General features: G+C 42.5%; 1 protein-coding gene across 18 annotated transcripts in view; it reads left to right on the top strand.

Moving 5' to 3' along the window:
- Positions 1-14,268, top strand: part of eps15l1a (epidermal growth factor receptor pathway substrate 15-like 1a) — a 48,101-nt gene that overhangs the window by 21,747 nt on the left and 12,086 nt on the right. For 9 of the 18 annotated variants that reach the window (XM_088622402.1, XM_088622403.1, XM_088622408.1 and 6 more), the window contains 8 exons: positions 2,185-2,349; positions 3,311-3,416; positions 4,285-4,335; positions 5,158-5,297; positions 5,563-5,623; positions 7,765-7,847; positions 9,201-9,291; positions 10,145-10,165. In XM_088622402.1, the coding sequence (XP_088478528.1) occupies positions 2,185-2,349; positions 3,311-3,416; positions 4,285-4,335; positions 5,158-5,297; positions 5,563-5,623; positions 7,765-7,847; positions 9,201-9,291; positions 10,145-10,165 (718 nt within the window). Of the gene's footprint in view, positions 1-2,184; positions 2,350-3,310; positions 3,438-4,284; positions 4,336-5,157; positions 5,298-5,562; positions 5,624-7,764; positions 7,848-9,200; positions 9,292-10,144; positions 10,166-14,268 lie in introns of all 18 variants that reach the window. The other 9 variants (XM_088622404.1, XM_088622412.1, XM_088622419.1 and 6 more) reach the window with 4 other exon arrangements.

A 14,268-nucleotide genomic window follows, 5' to 3' on the forward strand; every position in this document is an offset into this window, starting at 1 on the left:
AGGCGCAGATCCTTAGCCACAGAGCCACCACTCTGCCCTTTTTTTTTAAGCTGGTCCAGGTTCAGTTACTAGACAGTAACAGTTTATCTTTGTCGGTGCCTTTGATAATTGTGGTTCCTTAGATCAGATCCCAGAACATTGCAAACATCCCAGCACCATGCAACTTAACGTTTCACATAATCAACAGGTGTGGCTCTGTAGCCTTAACTCCAGAACAGACACTTTTATTCAACATAGGGGGAAAAAACTATTGCATCTGTTTCTGACATTGCATGACATTTTTTAAATAAAAGAAGTTCAGGTTTAATTTACTGAAAATGCCAATAAATATAAAGAGCTGGCCCATACTACATTTTGAATTAAGTAGTGTTTTTGTCTAAATTTAATAAATACTGGTTTCTCTTTTAGAAAAAAGATACATCTTTACATCTTCTCTTGGAATGATTTTGTAGTAACACTAGCTGTCTTCAGAGGGCAACCTAACATAAAAAGAATGGTTTTGTAATAGCACAAACTGTCTTTAGAGGGCAACCTAACTTAAAAAAAAGTGCAGAGAAAACTGGTGTACACATTGTGAGCTGTTTGCATCACAGGTTTCGCTTCCTTCTTCAAGGATGTGAAGAACAACAGCTGTGAAATGAAAAATGGCTCATCACTGTCCAGCATGTGCTCCTCTCTCTGTGGCTTGGACTTGTTGTACATTTTGTGAATTTGAATAGCATTTCTAAGGTTTTTTTTTTTCCAGTAACGGATTTGATCTTAATATCAAAACGGAATGGCATTGGAAAACATGTAAGGGTTTTGTGATAAAGCCAGTTCTGTGATATAGTCCAAAACTAGTAGTGGCAGTAAAAAACAACAACATTTAATTAAAAGAATAATAACCGATTACAGTAGTACAGTCACCTTTCTGCAGATCAGCTCCCCCCCCCAGCATGATGAGATGACATTCTCGGCATCGCAGTTAACCCCTGGTTTGCTTCTCTCGCGGTGGGCAGGGTGTGTCAGTTTCCTTTGAGAGATTTCACAGCACAACCTCCGCGTTTCTCATCAGGCCCAGCGACCTCCTGATTAATTTTAAGCCCTTCTGTGCAGCCAAATCAGCGCTTGGATCTGATCCATCCATGCCGGTAAACTTAGTTTAGAAGCTGGGCCCCACACAAAGCATGCCGAGCAGGGGCAGCAGACTGAGCTGTGGAATGCCAAGGTGTATGTTGCATTGCAGAAGCTCACATTGCTGTGACCAAAGCTGGGTAAGAGATTACAAGCTGAAGGAAAGCATCTAGTCTGTGCTGTTCAGCACATTTTTTAAGCTTTCCGCTTCTGCTGCACACCAGTGCAATGACATTTTTCTGCGGTTATTTTTCTGTACGGTGCTAGGAAAGCCTGTGTCGGAAGCTTTGCAAGCTAAATGAAGAGCCCCAATGCTATGACAAGGGAAAAAGATATACATGTTGATAAATTTTAGTCCTGCCCAAGTGAGGTTTCATTCTCTTTCTGAAGGCGTGAGGGACAGAGGTGCGTCTTGAGTCAGGGTGGGGAAAAACTACAGCTCCCACAGTTCCCCCCTCCATCACCTCCCACTGTAGTTAAGGTCAGAGGTCAAGGGATGCATTTAAAAGTGGAAGGTATAGAGGCATTTGCTGTCCTGTGGCCAAGAGTGTCCCATGGCCGCTGAGTGACCGCTAAGGGACAAGGCTAAGAGGGAGAAAATCAGTGTCAGTGTGTGGTTATGAGTCACGGGGAGAGGCTGAGAAATCCCCCTTCTTATGAAACCTATAACTTGGTCAAGTGTTTATAAATGAATACCCATTCCAACTACAAGACTAAAGGGTGACTAAAACATGCTGGATTACAGGTCTCCTGGCTCGTGGCTGGCCACATCTGGGCTTGAGATTTTAAATTTGAAGTTTTAATTGCGCACACCTGCAATCTCTATATAGAGTAAAAATACAGTAATTCAAGTCAAGTTCGTTTTAAACCGGCTCAAGTTATGGAGTAGTGAGCACACTGCTGGGAACTGCTCGAATACCGTCCTCGCCGACACCTTGCTACCCCAGTCTTCAGAGTTTCCTCCTTTTGGAATCGGCGTCGTTTTCCCAGAAATCTCTCGTTCCGCCGTTGGCACCGCTCCCCGTCTTGGCTTGTACCCTGAAACGTTCCCCCACTGTTGCCGTGTCTTAGGCCCGGAGTAAGCTGTCCCAGATCCAGGACAGCCAGCAGGAGATGGCGAAGAGTATCGAGCAGTACAACAACGCCCTTAACGGGACCCACGGCGGGAGCATGACGAACCTGGCGGACATGAGCGAGGGTTTCCCGGAGAAGGAGAACGGAGGCTTCGGGGCCATGGTGAGCGCGAGTCTGTACCGTCTGGTGGGGCGGAGCGGGACATTTACACGGCCGTGTTCTGTGTCATCCTGTGGGTTGGACTTGCATTGCAGACGGAAGTAACTTTCGTCCCGGCCCGCCGGACACTTACACAGCAGTGTTCACAGGATAATATACAGTATAATATAATATATAATATACACAGATAATATACAGTGCGGGCGCAAGTCCCTTTTTGTCCAGCGTATTCGTGCCGAAGGCAGTGTTAAAAACGTGTTTGGTAACATCCCCTGTTGTCATCACCGCAGCCCAATCCTCTTCGTGTTTGGTTTATGTTGCGTTATGGCGCGGATGCAGCAGCTGTTGTCTTTTTCTTTTCTAGTAAAACTGTCCTGCCGTCTTTTTAACCCACTTCACTCGGCACGGAATCTGAAGACTGAAGTCTGAAGGGGTAGTTTAGGGTTTTCCACTCAAGTGACAGGGTGAACTGTAACAAGGGGGGTTTACTGCTTGGCTAGTTAAAGAGTTTGGTGTCCAGTACCTTGCAAAATCTGCCGAGGATGATTTGAACTTTAAGTAGAAGAAAATTGCTTGTGAAAGAGCACTTGCTCTTATTGCAAGGGCGAGCTACCATTTCCGACATTAATCATGAGTCTTTTTCATTTTGCAGCCTTTCCCTTTTGGGTTGTTCCTACTGCCATCTCATTGCTTCTGCCCACAGAGATCAAAGAACATAGTGGAAGATTGTGAAGGCTTCCTACATTTTGTAAAAATAACAGAATGCAGGTTGCAAACATAGAAGGAAGGAAATCCAACATTTGGTCACAAGCTTCTTTTTAGCTTTGATCTAATTCAGATGAGTCAAGGTTGATGTAAAATACTATTTTTTACACCAAAGACGTCACCAAAGACTTATTTTTAATTTATCTGCTGGGTAAACGCAATGAAGATGGGACTCAGATGAAAACCCTTTGTTTTGCAGGAGGATCCTTTTAAAGCGAAGACGTCGGCGTTCAACAGCAATGCCCAGGAGCTGCAGGCTGACCCCTTCCAATCGGAGGACCCTTTCAAAACAGACCCTTTTAAAGGTGCAGATCCTTTTAAAGGCAGTAAGTACGCTTTAATAACCACAGCAGCTGCAGGGATCCTCCGTGCCCTCCAGGGGGAGACTTTCCAACGTCCTGCCCGGCCTCCCACTCGCTTACAGGTCGTCATCCTCTTTTTTTTTTTGTTTGTTTTCAAGCTGTCCCCCTCCTGCCTTCTCCCTGAGTTTCCTGCCCTCCCCCCTCACTCTGATGTCCCTTGATGTCATTGCTCACTCCAGTCCTGGCTGCTGCTGCTGCTGCTCTCCTAGCCTGCCGAGTTGCACCTCGCCTCCCTCCTCAGTCTTGCGCACACTCCAGTGTTTTCCATTTTTTCCCTAAGCTCCGGACCTCGGCGACCCCTTGTGTGCTTTCACCCGCTTGCACGAAACGGGCCGTTCCGTGAAACCGGCTCCGCCCAGCGGGCTTTTTAATCGCTGCCGGACTCCTCTGGGCCGCTCGGAGGCAGGTTGCTGCTGTGGCAGCGCTGTGCCTAGCAGTTGGGTTGAGGTGGATGAAAGCATTACAGCCCAGTTCCCAATAAAGTAGCATCCTTCTCTCTGTGCTCTTCCCAGTTTGCTTCAGATATACAGTCAAATGTGCCCTAGGACTTTTTCTGAAGATCTGTTCAATTTTTCCATCTACTGTACTTAAAAATATATATTTTTATGTTAGCTTTTACATTACAGAATGTGTTTTTAAGCTTTAGGTTAGCTAACCTACTGGAATGAGATCTTGAACTTTTCACATTGAAGCATGCTTTAATTCATTTATAGTGCAATGTCTGGCACTCCCATCCCATCCCAAGATCCAGCTGGCCTGAAAAAGTAACTGATATTTCCCCCTCCCCCCCGACTTCGCTTTTCTTCGTTAGGTGACCCCTTCCAAAACGATCCCTTTGCAAAGCAGCCGCCTGTTGCCACAGGTATTGAGAGTTAATATTTTTAAAAAGATAACAAATACGAATACTTACTGCAGTAAGACTTCATTAAAATAGTGGGGACTTAAGAGGGACATTAGTTTGTTATTCAGTTCCCCGCCAGGGAGCTGTACAGTTCGTGAGATCCAAGATCATTAGCTAATTGCTGTTGCAAAATCGACTGGCTTTCTAAATTGGATCTTAAGCATTTCCAGTGTGTCCCAGCACTATTCTCCACTTGCTCAATAAAGACTGTCTGTACACTGTAAAATCAGATGCTCCCTCTGTGTTGTTGGGTTTCTCTACAAGCCACGTATTCTTAAATCGTGCCTATATTAACCAAGGGGGTTTCGTCTGCACAAGTGATGGGTAGACCAGCAAGTCAGTGTGTTTACCATTTACTTAAAGGTGTCTAGAAAGCATCCATGTTTAAAAGCAAAAAAAAAAAAGTCTTCAGATGACCCTTAGAATTTGATATGTTATTAAAAATTGACTCAGCATATGAAGACAGACACACAATAGGATGCCTCTTTTACAGGAACTGCTGTATTGCACCTTTGACAGGAAGCTTTGGGTGTCAAGATTAATAAGTTGATCAAGATTTTCACTGATTGACTGTTTTGACAAGCAGCATTTTTAAAAAAATGTTAACCATGAAAGACATCTTCATGATCAGGTCAATTGTGTGTCCTCAATGCTGAACAAGAAAGCCCTTCTATTGGCTACAACCTTAGTGTTGATCCCCCTTCTACTCTGGAATAGGTGGTGTTTTCCGTCTTAAAGATAAAAATTGCTGCTGGTGCCAATAAACTGCTGCTTTCTGCCCAGATCCTTTTGGGGGAGACCCTTTCAAAGAGAGCGACCCCTTCAAGAGTACGTCATCTGATGATTTCTTCAAGAAAACCGCCAAGTCGGACCCCTTCACGACCTCCGACCCCTTCAGTAAAAGTGCTACACTTCCTTCAAAGGTAACGAGAGATCTCCCTCATTTTTTGGTGGTCTAACGGGGGGTGTTCACCAGCCTCTTTTCAGGAAGTCATCTCTTCTCTTCACGGCTGTGACACTCAGTTAAATCTTTAAGACTCTAAAGCCATCCTCCACACTGGATAAGTTGTATTTAATTGCATCTATGAGGCTGTTAACCATAAAATACTGTGATCCAATTGTACTTCGAAGCAGTAAACATGGCAGATAGTTTCCAAGGTGTTGAAATGTCTGTTTTTTACTTTCTAGCCCGGACTTTTTGCCAGCGGTGACCCTTTTGCTTCTACAAGCCCAAAGCCAAAAGGATCAGGTAAAAATCATCAGGCTCTGTGGCTGCTTTTATCTAATAATTATATCCGTATGTAGCGCTTTTCTGGACACTCCACTCAAAGCAATTTACAACCCACGGGGACTCCCCTCCACCACTGCCAGTGTGTAGCCCCCACCTGGATGATGCGACAGCAGCCAGAGTGCTCCAGTGCTCTCGCCTCGCATCAGCTATCAGTGGGGAGGAGAGCCGAGTGATGAAGTAATGGGGATTATTGGGCCATGACTGGTAAAGGCCAATGGGAAAGTTTGACCAGGACATTGGGGTTACACCCCTACTCTTTTCAAGAAAGGCCCTGAGATTTTTTTAATGACCGCAGAGAGTTGGGACCTCAGTTTTACATCTCATCCCAAGGATGACATCTTTTTTTAAGGTATAGTTTTTTTTTAAGGTGTGTCCCTGTCACAGACCGCAGGGAAAGCGCCCCGTTAGCCCCACTAATGCCTCTTCCAACAGCGACTTTAGCTTTCCCCAGGAGATCTCCCATCCAGGTACTGGCCAGGCTCGCATCTGCTTAGCTTTAGTTGCGAGATGCTGGGTGGATACAAATTAAGGTGGCTGCTTCTGCCTTGTCGTATGAGGCATTGTCTTTTGTGTGATGTTGAGATGCTTTCCGGAAGGCATGGTATTTCCAAGCTGACTGTTTTTGTGCTTTTCTTTTCATTGTTCGATTGTGCCTCTATCATTTATAGCCTGCTTGTGGTCTCATTGTCATACAGTGTGAATCTCACAATGTAGTCAATATAAGCATTCTCACACTACACCAAGAGCTATATGGAATCTGTGGGTTAAGCAATCTTTCGTGGTGAAGGGTGGGTGTGTGAACGCCAAGTGATAAGATACTGTTATAGAAGGTACACTGTTCTAAAATCCCGCACGTTTTTCATTGCGATGCAAATAGCGATCAGACATTCTGGTGGAACTTCATAGAAGGTTTTTTTCTGTGACAACAGCATGAGTGTATTATGTGATTGAGCTGCTAAAAGGAAACAGGTCACAAAATTTTAGATTAAGTTTTGTTCTTCATTCGTGCTGGGTTTTCCCATGTTCAAACCTCGGAGCAGAAATAATTCCGAATGCTTAGTTTTATGAGCAGAGAGTCAAAAAGGACTGTTCCTTATCCAGGAGGATTTACAACTTCACTTGCATTCCTCGCTCAGAGTTGCATGCCTGACCGAGTTGTTAATTTACTTCACGTTCGGTGGGGGATTTTTTTTTTCCTGTATTCTTGTGGACATGTTCCTAGTATATATGAATTATATGTATGAATAAGCAGGTCTATGCCATGAAAATATCTTTGTCTACAAACAGCTGTGGTAAAAACAAGCAGGACATTGTGGCCAAATATAGAAAATGATGTTTAACTGTGGACCTGGCAGCAGAAATGTAACTTGAACAGTAGAATCACTTAGTGTAAAAGCTATTCTCAATCTAGTGTTTATTCACTCTTGCTGAGCTGGGATAGTTTTATTTTCCAGGAAATTACTTTAGTTCATAGGAAACACATTGCTTCATGCAACACTGAAATTTCATACCTAGTTAGAACACAAGACCAGCTGTGTTCCCTGTGACTGTGGGTTAGCCAGCGTTCTAAAGTCTTGTTTACGTTCCCCTTTCATAAATAACACCAAAAGAAGTCACTTTATACTTTTTTGTGTAGTTTTTCAGGCACCCATTCTCTTTCTTACAAATGGACTGTGTTACAATAAATGCCTTTTTTTCCCATATAGTTGTACAAACATTTCATAGAAAACGGCTGCTTGTGCCATTACACTGTTTGAAATTGCTAACTTTTAACCCCTTTGACTTGTCAATCACAGCTGCAGACGTCAGAGAAACAAAAACACCACAGACTGTGATTGCTGGTGCCTACGTACAAGACTGTATAGACAGTTTATTTCAAGTTTATTAAGGTTTGGCACGCTTTCTCCAGTTGCCTGCCTGTATAAGTTCTAAGGGTTGTGCTGAAGTGCTTATTCTGTGCAGTAACAGACACTTAAGAACCAAAAATGAATGTAACTTCTGATGGTCTCTGTCGTCATCAAAAAGAAAAGGAGCCACACTTACTTTCTAGTTGGAAGTCTTTTGTTCTTGTTTTATGTTGTTTATTTTTTTCCCTACAGATCTCTTTGGAACACTAGACCCTTTTGGAAGCAGCTCTTTTGGAAGCAGTGGTGGGTTTGCAGACTTCAGCCAAATGTCCAAGGCAAGTTGCCCTTGCGTATCTCTAGAACGGTCATGCCACAAAAATATCGCATGAACATTCTCCCAGAAAAGCCAGTTTTTGCCCTCCCCCCCCCCCAAGATGCAAATCATAATCGTATGTCACTGTTTGTGGTTTTGGAAAACTTATACTCAGCTTTATGTGGAGATTCACATTCACAGATGTCCCATTCATGCTTATGTAAATAAATCTCTGACTATGCCGTAACATTTTGGACAACATCCAAAAACATTTTTGACAACTTTCTGCAGGAGTGTTAAATGGTACCTAGTCAAGATCCACCAAATTGATTCAAAATGACCATTTCTTAAATGCAAGAGTGCTCCTCTCATTTCAGAGGTGAAAAACTCTTGCTGTTACTCTAGGGCCTAAACTGCATCCTAAAACATGAGCTTGTGAGTTTATAAGTGAAAAAAGAAACTATTATAATAGCCATTTAGAAAAATATCTCAATCGAATACAGGCATCAACAAACTGAGTGCTGATCTCTACACATAACCAGATTTTCTTATTGAAGATATTGCTTTCTCTGTTTGCTCATCTGATTATCAAGATCAGCTTCTTCAATAATCTTTTTCTATGCAGAACTGTCACTTTATTGCTGCTGTTTTCACAGTTTCGCAGAGTTTGTGCTCTTTGTGATACCTTGATCCAGGTTTTGAAATCTGGGTTACTACTGACATTTTTGTATCAGTGGGGAGTATTTTTTTTATATCTTTCAATAGACCAACAAAAGTGGGCAATGCATTTTCTACTAGATAAGCTGTAGCCCTCAAAGTCACCTGTGTACTGCTCAAAGGACTCCTCAGGCAAATCCTTTACGAGTAAACAAAATGTGCTTTAATGGGGTGAGACGTGGTCTGATGATTCAGTTGTAGCAGTTGGATTTTAATGAGACTACATGGTTTTGAGAGAATCGCACATGAGCAAGTGATATTGGCCTTAGCTGCACACAGAGGTTTCGAACTGCAATGGAGGAGGACCACACCTGCAATCTGGTGTTTTCATTCGAACCCCAGTGGTAACCCTCACTAAGATAAAGTCGAAGGGTGGAAATCTAGTGTTTAACAAGCAGTGTTCTATTTTAGAAATGAATGGTGGTTTGTTTTTCGGCTTCTTCGGGTGGGGCTTTTTACGTCTGAGTTTTGAATTTGGATCACTCCTCTTTTATCTCCAGTAAGACGTGACGATACAGTTTCTGAATGCGAGAAGCACGTCTGTGTTTGCACGGAGAGCCGTTTTGAAGGTCTGACTGTGCAGTAATTAGTTTTGTTGCCTTCTCAGTTAGACATCTCGCATGAAAATGTATTTATTTCTTGGGGGGGGTTGGCGCAGGGGTTCTCCGATGATCCCTTCAGAGGAAAGCAGGATACCCCAGCACTGCCACCCAAGAAGAATGTACCCCCGAGACCTAAGCCACCCAGCGGTAAGTTTTACTTGTAGTGGTAAGCAAACACCACACCAGCATGTCCAATCAGAGGAAAGGTCACTCTGCCCACACATGGATAGAAATTGAATCTGTTCGTCCCCAGCGTGCATACTATTGTAATATATAATCAGCATTTCTGCACTTTTTTACCCTTTAAATGGATCGGTTTGTTTTGGGATGTCTGTAATTTTCACAATTTGTGTGCATCTCTAAATGCTTAAAGGTTATAAAAACTGTTAATTTAGTTTCCTTAAACTCATGAAGTCGGAAAATAAAAGCACTTTTTAGCTGTCCTTCTAGAAAATTATCGGTGTCTAATGAGATCATGATTTGGTACTTGTAATCCCCTGTTTTTGGGGGGGGGTGGGGGTGAGAAGGGTGAGTGTCTTACAAATTGGGCATCTTGTTTTTTATGTGACATTTACTTGAAACCTATTGTGAATTCCCCTCGTTTCATGGGAAGCCACGTTGATTTAGCGTGTAGCATCTTTTTCACCTTGTAGACTGTATAGTGAGAACTTCACCAAGCACTCCAGTCAGGGGACACAAAGGAAGGGTTTGGCTCAAATCTTCAGACATGAGACTTGCGGTTGCTTTTCATTTTATGCTGTTTCTGCACCTTTCATCTCTTTCTCAGGCTAGTATACATATCCTGTATTTGATTTCTGATGTTCTTTTTTTTACTATGTGTGTGTTGCAAAATATAGCAGGGATGTGCACCAGCTGTCTCAGATCTGTTTGATCTGCAAGCTAAAATGAGTCCCTGGCCTCCAATGGTATCTTGGTATTTGTTAAAAAAAAACTTTCCATGTTTGATTTCTAAATTCCTTAATTCTTGTGTTTGTTGTAGTTGCTTACAGAGTGGTCCAGAGTAAGTACTTTGCATTGCACTGACAAGAGAATGAAGACTCTGGTTTAGCTTCACTAGCTATACTAATCACACTTGTTAGCTATATTAACTCTTCTGCCTGCATTGCATCTGCTGGCTCTTAGGACTCTGAAAGTGCGGTACCTGCCCATTAACACCTGGCTTTCGCTTGTGTTAACTTGGGGACCTTCATAAACACACATGAGAATTATTCCACCTATAACTAAACATGTTAATGTTTGTCTGACTATCCCAGCAAGTATTTGCTGAATTGTTAGTGTTTCCTGATGTGCTGTGTTGTGCTTATCGCTTTTAACATGTAAACTAGATGGAGAAATGACAATATGGTCGAGGCCTGTCTTGCCAGCGGACAATGTAATTTGAACTTCTTGCACGAAATGAATAGGTTGGCGGATGCCAAATCGTTATACGAAACCAACGATTGCTAAACAGCGGTACCACTTAGTCTAGGAAAAAACAAAAACAATCTCCGAAGCAGACCTTGTAACTGGCTCAGCCTTTCATTTGTAAGAGTATGAAGGAGTAGGAAATCAAATGAACTGGTTTGTAATCTAAAAATAGAATCAGCCATCAGTCAGCATTTAACACATGAAAATACTGTAAGAACCCTCAATGAAGAGAGCTATGGGCAGCAGTGTGGTGTAGTGGTCAGATTCTGGACTCGTAATGGGAAGGTTGCGGGTTCGAATCTAGGTGAGACACGGTTCCCATTGCACCCTTGTGCAAATAAATAAATTCATCTGAAATTTCGGCTGCCCATTCAGCCCAACAGAGCTGTGTGCTTGCAATTGCGTTTCTGCATCAGGCTTAATCTCGAAAGATTCCACCGCTGCCGTTTCCACACTGTGGGTTTCTCATCCGTTGAGTGCATTGCTCAAATTTCTGTTTTAAAAAAGATAAAAAGAACTCCTGTATTGCAGGAGCCTAGTCCAAACATGGGGTCTAATGTAAATCCTAATTCAGACAGTAACATGTGCCCCTATATTAAAAAAGATCATGCATTTGTCTTGATTCTTCCAAGTGAAGCCTCGGGCAGTGGGGTTAACTCTGCTTTAAAATGATAGCAGATTTGATTGGGAGGTTGCAGTGGCAAAAACAGTGAAGTGTTTGTTGCCATGCAAACTGAATTTCTGGGAAGAACCTTGTCTCTTTTGTTGCTTGTGAAACCTGACAGCACAGCGCTGCATTTTGTTTTTTCTCAGCTGAGGTGTTTCAGCTCAGGAAGCTCTGATGAGACTCTCACGATGTCTTAAGTTAATAGCACTCTTGAATAAACAAGGGCTCGGCTTCTCGCCAGCTAAATTGTTTTTCTGTTGCTGTCCCCCTGAGAAAACAAGAACTTTTGAACTGAAGATGGGCAGCGTTTCTGAGGGTAATGATTATTCGGTTTCAGAAGTCATGTGGGTGTCGAGTTGGTGTTTCGTGTGCGCTAATATTGGGATGCATTGCGTTTTCTCCACCCTTACCCACTTCCTCTGAGTGCTGTGCATTTTGTTCTGCACTGTGGCTTTCTCAGCACCACTATCAGTTGAATTTGGCAAATATGGTGTGGTCAAGATCAGGGCACAACCTTTTCAACTCTTCTGGTTACCTGTGCCAGTGTGGTGCATTTTTCACCTTTTAACCTCTCGGCAGAAAAACAGTCAAGTACTGCGCTATTATAAGCAAGGCAGCATTTTTTTTTTTCCAGTGTGTTCATTTTTGAGAGCGACACTTCTCCGCCCTCACAAAGATGTTACCAAAAGTATAATACGTTTGTCTTTTACAGTCATTAGCAAGAGCATTCGAAATCTTTAGAATATGGAGTGAGTACACCCATCCTTCGATTTACACACATCGAGTTTGTGAAATGTTGCCATGCAATTTTGTAGCTATTTATCACCATTATGAAGATGTGTGCTCTTTAAAGACCAATGGAAGAAGCTATCCTCATAGTGTTGTGTGAGGTTATAGTGGGAGACTACACTGTTTCTCAGTGATAGTTTCTATATGTGGTCTGCCTTATTAACTGCTGAACTAGGGTAAATTAAGGTAATTATCATAAGCTGTAGTGTTTTTACTTGGATGATGAAGTACATTGTTGGGGTAAAAATAAAAATTGGGTAGTTTTCTAGCCCTCAAGAATGAATTGGATAGATTATTTCTGCACAGCAGCTCATGTGGAGACGTACAGTAAGAAATTGTTTCCAATTCAACTAGGAAGAATCATTAGGGAGGCCAGATTTTACAGACCCAATCACTCTTAAGACCAGTGCTGTGGGTTCTTTATCAACCATGGTGATGGTCTCGTCTGAAAACAGGATCTCCTACAGCACAATTTCCTTTCTGGGACTTGCATCTTTCAACCCATCATTATCAGAAAGCTGGTTATTCCCAGTAAGGGCTAAGGCCACCCAGGGCCTATCCCAGAATCATGGGCCGGCACAGGGCTGAGTTACACTCTTGATGGGATGCCAGTTCATTGCTGAAACACTAAAATGAGGGGCAATTTAGACCCAATCAACCAGAAAGCAAAACCCCTGTGAATATGAAGCGAATATGCAATCAGAATGATGATTCTGTGCAGTCACACAGTAGGATGTTCTAGCCCAGAATTCACACTGCCTTTCAGCCTAACTTCCATGCCATTGTACTGCGCTACCTGTGATCTACAGGAAACCGAGTAACCCAACAGTCCACAAACATAAACAGCAGCAAACTGGTTTTCCTTGGAAGTGTCTCATCCTGGTACTGACCAGGCCCAATCTTCCTCTGGCAAGAGTCAGGCTTCAAGGTGGTAGCGTTGCTCACAGACATAGCTGGTTTATTCTAACAACCACATAATGATAGCTACACAAAGGAACAAATAAATTACATACACAAGTGTCTTGTACACATGTTCCAATTGTGTCTGTGGTCATTGGGTGTAATTGCCAGAAGCTGTTCAGCATTCAGTTTTATTGCCCAAGAAGATGTGACCCTTTATGCATTTTATTTGTGCACCACATTTCACTGCTTTTCGAAGCAGTTCACACTGAACATATCAAGACTATGATTGCCCAGCATTAACCAAACTTTTAGCGCCTAGAGCTCAAGATCTCGAGTTTTTTTGGGGGGCACAGGAAAGTTTGTGATTGGTTACCCTAATCCTCAGTACTTCACCTAATGGGGAACAAGCTGGGAACATTCCACCATTGTGCCTCTTTTGCTGCCTGCTGAACTATGGTCTTCTGCGATGCCATGGAGGTAGTGCATTATTGGAAAAGGAAACATGAACTAAACATGCTCTTTGGCAGCTAGTTATTTTTCTTACCTTAGAAGTTGTCGGAGAGCTCTCGTTTATATATACCGTAGATAAGCTTATGTTATTCAGAGAGTAACTGCAGAGAGAGGTGCAGTCACATAGCACAAACTTGCATTTGCACTTGCAGAATGGTGTTTTCTTGCAATGATGCATTAGTCCCCTTTATTTCTGCTGTGGATGCTGTCCAGAGGATTTGTATGTTATGCTTCTATGTTGTTTCCGTTTTGTCTTTTGTCCTGAATCTGTGTTTAAGCCTTTTAAGGTGTGATCTCTTAGTGTTTGATTAAAGGCTGGGAGTGTCCTTTTTTATTTTACTAAATCTTTCCATGTTTTTGAATGCTGAGACATTCTGTGCTTTTCCTTTGCTACCCTGTTGAAAAGAAATAAATCGTGGTGAAGCGGTTTAGACTGCTACCTTTTTTTTTATTATTATTATTATTATTATTATTATTATTATTATTTAGTCATACCTTAGTTTCTGCTGAATGTGCTTTACATGAAAAGCAAAAAAACACAGTTAAAAAGTAGCCAAAATAGGAGAAGAAAAGATGAGCACAAAGAAATGTAGTATTAATGATTGGAAATGTTAGTAGACAATAGAAGGAGCAGAAACAAACACTGATTGCATAAAAGCCCTTCTGAAGGTTTTGAGTGTAGATTAGGGTAAGTGACACTGTGGTATCCTTGAGGACAGAATTCCAGAGCTTTGGGGCGCAGTGGGAGAAGGTCCTGTCACCCATAGGGTGCAAGTAGGCTTGGGAGATGAGATCGGAATCAGACAAATGAAAATCGCGAGGTGTGG

The sequence above is a fragment of the Lepisosteus platostomus genome, chromosome 27, assembly GCF_059453375.1.
Source record: "Lepisosteus platostomus isolate fLepPlt1 chromosome 27, fLepPlt1.hap1, whole genome shotgun sequence".
Lineage (NCBI taxonomy): Eukaryota > Metazoa > Chordata > Actinopteri > Semionotiformes > Lepisosteidae > Lepisosteus > Lepisosteus platostomus.